Source organism: Myripristis murdjan, chromosome 10 (genome assembly GCF_902150065.1).
Source record: "Myripristis murdjan chromosome 10, fMyrMur1.1, whole genome shotgun sequence".
NCBI classification, from domain to species: Eukaryota; Metazoa; Chordata; class Actinopteri; order Holocentriformes; family Holocentridae; genus Myripristis; species Myripristis murdjan.
The window spans coordinates 20,137,885-20,146,177 of record NC_043989.1 but is presented as its reverse complement, the minus strand read 5'-3'; the positions used below and the strand labels follow the sequence as shown (position 1 = coordinate 20,146,177).

The 8,293-nt window shown below is 40.2% G+C and overlaps 1 protein-coding gene across 1 annotated transcript; it reads right to left on the bottom strand.

The window, feature by feature from the left end:
- Positions 1 to 2,150, bottom strand: LOC115366509 (uncharacterized). The gene is made up of 2 exons (XM_030061998.1): positions 592 to 2,150; positions 1 to 234 (listed from the first exon to the last, which is right to left on the bottom strand). The coding sequence occupies exon 1, from the start codon at positions 1,994 to 1,996 to the stop codon at positions 698 to 700; it is 1,299 nt and encodes a 432-aa protein (XP_029917858.1). The 5' UTR covers positions 1,997 to 2,150; the 3' UTR covers positions 1 to 234; positions 592 to 697.
- Positions 2,151 to 8,293: the final 6,143 nt, after the last annotated feature.

Genomic DNA, 8,293 nt, shown 5'->3' with positions numbered 1-8,293 from the left:
TGAGTTGGGGTGGTTATGAAATCCAGAGTTCGAGTTATGATGCAGGCAGCTGAGTTCTGGACCAGTTGAAGTTTATGGAGGGATTTGTGAGGGAGTCCTAAGAGGAGAGAGTTACAGTAGTCCAGGTGGGAAGTGATGAGGCTGTGGACAAGGATGGCGGCAGTGTGGGGGGTCAGGGAGGGGTGGAGGCGATTGATGTTTCGTAGATGGAAGTAGGCAGACCGGGTAATGTTGCTGATATGGGATTGGAAGGAGTTAAGGCTGAGAAAGGCTGTCAGGAAGCTGGTCACTGCTCTGTGGACTTGGCGGTGAAGAGAACAGACACTGCAGCGTCCTCAGTGTCTGATGTCTAGAACCGAAGAGCTGAGGTCTCGCAGAAGTGGTGGAACCTCCACTGACTGCCATGCCCAGTGATGAGAGAGCAGGCGAGTTTGTCTGTAGCACGTCTCACGGGTCTTGAGTCACGGTCGTCGAATCGCAGCAGTCTCGAGTATGTGTGAAACAGTTTGAAGGGGCATCGTGGCACAGAAAACCACCCTTCCGCTCTCCACATCCCATAGACTCGCCGTGGCCTTGCCCCAGGACCTGTACACACGTGCTAGGATTAGCAGTCCTATGTATGCATGCAGGTCTATCTCATCCATGGATGATTCAGTCTGTCTTAGGTGTGATAAACATGTGAAACGTAGAGATGACGTCACAGGCGTAGGGGGCTGCATACAGTGTGAGTACCGGGGTCAATAGTTTTCGCCACAGTCACAGTGTGGTTGTCAGAAGAGGAGGAATAAGTAGTAGTAGTAGTTGCGATGACATACAAACAGTTGTGAGGAATATGGTAAAGCAATAGGGGGCTCTCTTTTCCAAAATATGTTTTCAAATCATGCTGAAAAAGCTCGACAATTTTTCTGTTAAATTCTGAAGTTATTTTTTCTCTAAGTGGTATCACTGAGCACATCTTAACCGTTTCAGCCCAGCTTTTCTCTAACCTGCCACAAACTTCATCGTGCACTTGTGGGTGAAATGTGAAAGATGCAATCTTCTGCCTTCCTCTGTTTAAATGTTCCTGGTACAAACTGACACTGCTCTCTGCCAGTGACATCAGCTGATGACGAGCATGTATCAGATGATCTTTAAGTGAATTTCTTTCTTCTCCTGGCACGTCAGCGAGTGTGTGGAATATTTTACTCTCCTTGATCGTTTCTTTTAACACCTGATGTTTCAATTTGAAAGGGGTCCTCTTGCATTCCTCAGAATCATGATGACCAACACCGAGACAGGAATCACTGTCAAAAGCAACATCGTCAAAATAGTCTGGACCAGCAAAACCCCAGAAGTTCTTGTAGGCCACATGAGTTTTAAATCCATATTTACTTTTCCATTCAAAGGATTTATCAAGAAGCTGAAGCAAGCAAGAGCCAGAACCCTGGATATTATTTTTGTGTAGGTCTTCGTCTTGAGACTTGTTTTCTTTTTGAACTTTCTTTGATTTTTTATCTTTTCTTCCTAAACATGGACTGTTGGTGGTAAAAATGAAAAGCTCTTTTGGCATTTTTTCTTTGTAGTTTTCATTTTTGAGGAGATATTTTTCGATATTCTGGATTAATATTTCCTCACTATGACGGAATTTGTTTGTAACTCTTCTGTCGCTTGGATAAACTTTATCAAAAAGGTAAACTTGATCGTTTTCCATGACTGCCACAGCAAATGCAGTTTGCTTGTTAGTGTCCATTTGTGTCATGTATATGTCGCAGAGCTGTTGTATACGTGAGGAACTGGCCGTATCACAGGTAGCGTCCTCCTTCACTTCATTGTTATGCTGTTCCATGATGCCGCTAAGAAATGCCATTTTATTATGAAAGCTTAGTCTTTTTTTCCAGTTGTCTTTAAATTGTTGACTAGGAACACTTGAAGGTATATTAATTTCTTCTGTGTTGGCATTTTCTGTCAAAGAAAATAGTACTGGTTTTTCCATCAAAGTGCAGTGTTTCCCATACATAGACACTGGAGGCTATGACGTGTCTCTTCTCTTCATTGTGTTGTGTGTGATGATGGCCAGAGATGTTGATGTTTTTATGCTGTTTTTAGACTGATCGAGCCTTTGACCAAAAGCAATTGTCTATCACAGTGTGATAGACAAAGTTTTTCTTGAATCTTAAACTTCTATTTTTTTCCGTCCAGCAAGACCAAAAATGTCGCTGCGGGCTGTACAGACACCCGCAGACTCGAGTGGGTGAAGCCTTCTCGGGATGGTGCGCGTGTTCGACGTGCGTGACGCGACGATTCATCAGACGAGGTTGATTTCAGAAGAGACGCCGCCGCGTCGCACTTTCTGAGGTAAGCATGTTTTCCCGAACACGATAGTACAAATCATCACGCCTTATACACTGGCTTGTATTAAACCTGTGAAAGTAAAGCATGTGTTTAAACGGCATGTTCCTCAGGCACACTCCCTGCTGTAAGTTAACTGTGTAGCTAAAGGGACTAGCTGGTTAGAGTGTTGTCTGGTTAAGCTAGTTAGAACAGGTGTTGTGCCAAGGTATGAGTCCCCGATAAAAAGTAGATGAAATTTAAGCAGTTGCTTTGATTGAAAACCAGTGTTTTACTCGGTAAACGTATCTTGGCATAACACCGATCGGAAAGCCGCACACGGCGCCATGTCGATGTTCCGACGGCCTTTAATTACGAATGCCCGAAAAAATGTCCCGTCGGACCGAAATCACAGCAGCAAACATACACTGACCCTAACCGCTGACTGAACCTAGCACAAAGATACCGATAAAGTTACGTACCTAGAAAACAAATGCCAACGCTATTATACGCTGCAAAGCAAAGAGAGATACTGTTTAACATTACCTGATTTCTTCTTGGGTCCGCATCAGCTGTCATCTTGGCGTCCAGATATTTGAGTAAGCCGCGTTCGCACTTGGGACGCATGCGCAGTGTGTGTGGAATCGATGCTTCTTCTTCTTTGATGTATGACGGCAGCTTGCATCTTTAATGTTGCATTACCGCCACTCTGCGGGGTTATTCAACCCCTGCAGTGTCCCGTCCGTTATATTCTCTTTATCAGTTCAGTCCTTGTTAGAAAGCTAACTCGTAACTTAATCATGCTTCCACTTTCACCACACTCAGTTATACTAAACTTGTCTCTGTTACTCCATTTCTCGTCATTCCCTCCATCATGTCCCTCCTTTCCAGCTCATATTTACTGCATATGATAATTACATGCTCTATAGTTTCTATTTCCCTACACTGTTCACATAATCAATTTGGCTGCTTTCCTATCATGTGAAGAGTCCCCTTAAGGTAGCTGTGCCCTATACGCAGCCTTGTCTCCTCTCTCCTATTTCCTCCCCTGCTCCTTCCAGTCCACTCTCTTTTGTGATCTTAATTCTGACTTGCTCCACCCATTCTATTGCCATCTTAACATACATACATTTCAATTGTATATACACTAAGGAAGCTTGATGTCCTCTTATGTATATGCTATGACTAGGGACTGCCACTGCAGAACCAGTACTATTCAATACAGGGTCTTTGGATCCATCAGTGTATACTTGTACACAATCTGTATATTTCCTTTCTATATAGAATTCCTCAACCAAATCCATTTTTTTCCCTTCTTTTCTTCTTTGCCTTTACTTGCAGTAATTGCAGATCTACCTCTAATGGCTCTAATGCCCACACTGGAGTTGTAGGCCACACCACTGCTGGGCAGAACTCTTGCTCGTATAGCCCCAAGTCTGTTGCCATTGAGTCTCCTGTCCAGCCAAAACTTGATTTCATACCACTCCCCCTTTCCCAACATGTCTGCAGTACTCTTTTAGTAGGATGGTTATCACCATGTCCTGCCAAATTCATCCAATAGTTTACACTAAGTTGTTTCCTGCGTACACAAAGTGGCATTTCTGCTGCCTCAGCTTGTACAGCGCACACTGGTGATGTTCTTGTTGCACCTATGCAGAGTCTGAGGGCCCTATTCTGGATCACATCTAATGCCTGTAATGTGGATTTTGCAGCAGAACCATAAACTACACTCCCATAATCCAGCCTAGATCTGATGAGAGCTACATAACTTTAATGCTGATACATCTGCCCCTCAGTTCTGCCCTACTAGACATCTCATTACATTAATAACTTTTTTGCATTTCTCCACTATATTTTTAATATGCTCTTTCCATGTAAGTCTGGTGTCAAATTGCACACCAAGGAACCTGAATGTCTGAAATAAAGATTATTTCCATACATTTTAAGATCTGAATTGCCTCTATTTATCTTTCTTGTGAATGGAATCGATGCTATCTTCCACTCGATGCATAACGCCTGTGAGCCCGTGATGTAGTTTTGACAGTAACGTCATGTTTGTCAGATTCATATTCATAATGAGGAAAACACATCCATAAAACTGCAACCCGTATTTGTAATTTTGTAAAGTTGTAACTTTATGAGTTGTATTCTTACAGAGAAAATACACACTACATATTCTATGTATGATTCAACTTAAACAAGAGTTTACAATTTTTTTTATTTATTTACAAAATTTTTACTTATGCACAACTATAGACTAATATTCACACATTTTAAATATGTGCATGAATTTTATGTGCACACAAATTGATTTTGATGGCTACCTTACCCCATAAAAATGTTGTAAATGTGACCTTTGGAATGATACTGATGCTTAAGCACAATGTTCGGCTTTGCAGGGCTGTGAATTGTTCCAGGTTTTAATGATAAGACAGTTGTTTGTTTTTGCTCTGGAGGGTGAGTTCTCCATATTTCTACTCAGAATTTGGCTTCACTCCTTGACATTATGCCACCACGCATATTTTTTTAAAACTGTAAAAAATTTAGAGTTTCATGTAACACATTTAAGAATTTCCCAGTTTTTCAAGAATTTCCCAGTTTGGGATTAATAAAGTACATCTATCTATCTATCTATCTATCTATCTATCTATCTATCTATCTATCTTTCTATGACCTGACAAGAAGAGCAGATGGACAGATTTTAGGGAAATTGTTTGATATTGTTTTTCTTGTTTCGTGTTTCTTGTTGTGGACATTGACGAGAAAATATACTGTTGTAAAAATATGTAAGGAATGAGTTTTGTTTTTGCTTATTTAAATGACAAACATTCAAAACACTTTTCCAAATTTCATACACATTCGATTTTACAAATGTGAAATAATTAGCACAGGCTCAGTCCTTTGACCCTCCTCCAATCATATTCTTGGCCCAGCTCACTGAAAACGTGCGTGCACATCCTGGGTCTGTCTCAATTCAAAGGTTGTGCACTACCTAGGTCGTATTTGTAGGCTGCTTACGTCACGACGGCGCGACAAGTGCTGTCCCAATGTCCCGACGTAGGTGCCAGGAGAGGGAGTAGGCCAGGGGCCTATTTCACAAAACCTAGATTAGGCTTTAAACCTGGATTTAGCAGCTATCCTGTCTTAATCTAGCCAGGATTAGGGATTAATTGGTTTCATGAAAGGTGGATTATCTTGCAAGATTAACCTAGCCAGTAAGCCTGGCTATAATTAGCCTGAACTTGGTTTCATGAAAGTAATCCCACTTTAGTTACCAAGTCAAGCTTAAATTAATCCAGTGCCCTGTTGTTCAACTTTGTGAAATTACTATTAGTCAGTGACTCCAATCGTAAACCAATGACTTTGTTAATTCAAAACCTGTTAGTATATGGATTAATTTCAAATTATGCTACATTCAAATAAAATGAAAATAAATGCATTAAGATATAATTAATTTAATTATATTACTCTAATAGTGTGTGACCATGAATCATAATTGTTTCACAATGGCTCATGTGATATAATCATTGTCACTCTGTTATTTGTAGGGGTATGCTATGTGCCTTCATCTCAGTCTCTCATAATTATGGAAGAACACATTTAATTGGTATTGCCATGCAATCGTGACATTGCACGGCACGACTTTTTCAATCCATAAAAAAGTGCTTATTACACATCACAGTAACTATTGCTTTATACATACAAGAATACGTATCTATCTATATATATCTATCTACACAAAATAAATTCTGTACACACACACACACACACACACACACACAGCAGTAGCAGTCTGGATGAAGGTTTGAGAATTTTTTAATGAGAATAAGAAGAGATCAGACAATGATCAGCAATAACAGAACAAACACAGACACAGATGTTCAGAGATATACCTGAAATCTGACTTTTTAAAAATTTTAAATTGGAAAGAAGTTTCCAATTCAATTAAAATTAATTTTTCAATTAAATATTTCTATGTGTATATATACACACACACACACACACATATATATATATATATATATATGTGTGTGTGTGTGTGTGTGTGTATATATATATATATATATATATATATATATATATATATATGTGTGTGTGTGTGTGTGTATACACATAGAAATATTAATTGAAAAATTAATTTTAATTGAATTGGAAACTTCTTTCCAATTTAAAATTATATATATACATATATATATATATATATATATATATATATATATACACACACACACACACACACATATATATATATATATATGTGTGTATATATATATATATACACTATATTACCAAAAGTATTCGCTCACCCATTCAAATGATCAGAATCAGGTGTCCTAATCACTTGGCCTGGCCACAGGTGTATAAAATCAAGCACTCAGGCATGCAGACTGTGAAACAAGACATTTGTGAAAGAATGGGCCGCTCTCAGGAGCTCAGTGAATTCCAGCGTGGAACTGTCATAGGATGCCACCTGTGCAACAAATCCAGTCATGAAATTTCCTCGCTCCTAAATATTCCACAGTCAACTGTCAGCTCTATTATAACAAAATGGAAGCGTTTGGGAACAACAGCAACTCAGCCACGAAGTGGTAGGCCACGTAAAGTGACGGAGAGGGGTCAGCGGATGCTGAAGCGCATAGTGCAAAGAGGTCGCCGACTTTCTGCACAGTCAATTGCTACAGAGCTACAAACTTCATGTGACCTTCAGATTAGCCCAAGTACAGTACGCAGAGAGCTTCATGGAATGGGTTTCCATGGCCGAGCAGCTGCAGCCAAGCCACACATCACCAAGTGCAATGCAAAGCGTCGGATGCAATGGTGTAAAGCACGCCGCCACTGGCCTCTAGAGCAGTGGAGACGCGTTCTCTGGAGTGATGAATCACGCTTTTCCATCTGGCAATCTGATGGACGAGTCTGGGTTTGGAGGTTGCCAGGAGAACGGTACATTTCAGACTGCATTGTGCCGACTGTGAAATTTGGTGGAGGAGGAATTATGGTGTGGGGTTGTTTTTCAGGAGCTGGGCTTGGCCCCTTAGTTCCAGTGAAAGGAACTTTGAATGCTTCAGGATACCAAAACATTTTGGACAATTCCATGCTCCCAACCTTGTGGGAACAGTTTGGAGCGGGCCCCTTCCTCTTCCAACATGACTGTGCACCAGTGCACAAAGCAAGGTCCATAAAGACATGGATGACAGAGTCTGGTGTGGATGAACTTGACTGGCCTGCACAGAGTCCTGACCTGAACCCGATAGAACACCTTTGGGATGAATTAGAGTGGAGACTGAGAGCCAGGCCTTCTCGACCAACATCAGTGTGTGACCTCACCAATGCGCTTTTGGAAGAATGGTCAAAAATTCCTATAAACACTCTCCTCAACCTTGTGGACAGTCTTCCCAGAAGAGTTGAAGCTGTAATAGCTGCAAAAGGTGGACCGACATCATATTGAACTCTATGGGTTAGGAATGGGATGGCACTTCAGTTCATAGTATGAGTAAAGGCAGGTGAGCGAATACTTTTGGTAATATAGTGTATATATATATATATATATATATATGTATATACAGAATTTATTTAATTAAATATAATTTATACATAATTTATTTAAAAATGTATTTAACTCGAGATTCGATGTACGTTCGACCACAGTATTTTTCATTCAAGAACTGGAAATATTGTAAAACATAGGGGGCTTTCTTTTCCGAAAACTGATTTCAAGTCACTGATAAAAAGTTGAACTGTTTTTTTGTTAAAATCTGGAGTTATTTCTTTTGTAATTTGTCTCACTGAATTCATGTTAAGCGTTTCAGTCCACACTGTCTCTAATTTTTCACGATCTTTGGGGGAAAGTGCCAATGATGTAATCTTCTTCATTCCTGTCTCCATGTGCTCCTCATAGGAAGCTTCGTAAGTCCCACAAGAGAGCAGGTCTTCATATTCAGGCTTATGCAAGACTATTTTACTCTTTTTAAAAATAGGTTTAAACAGT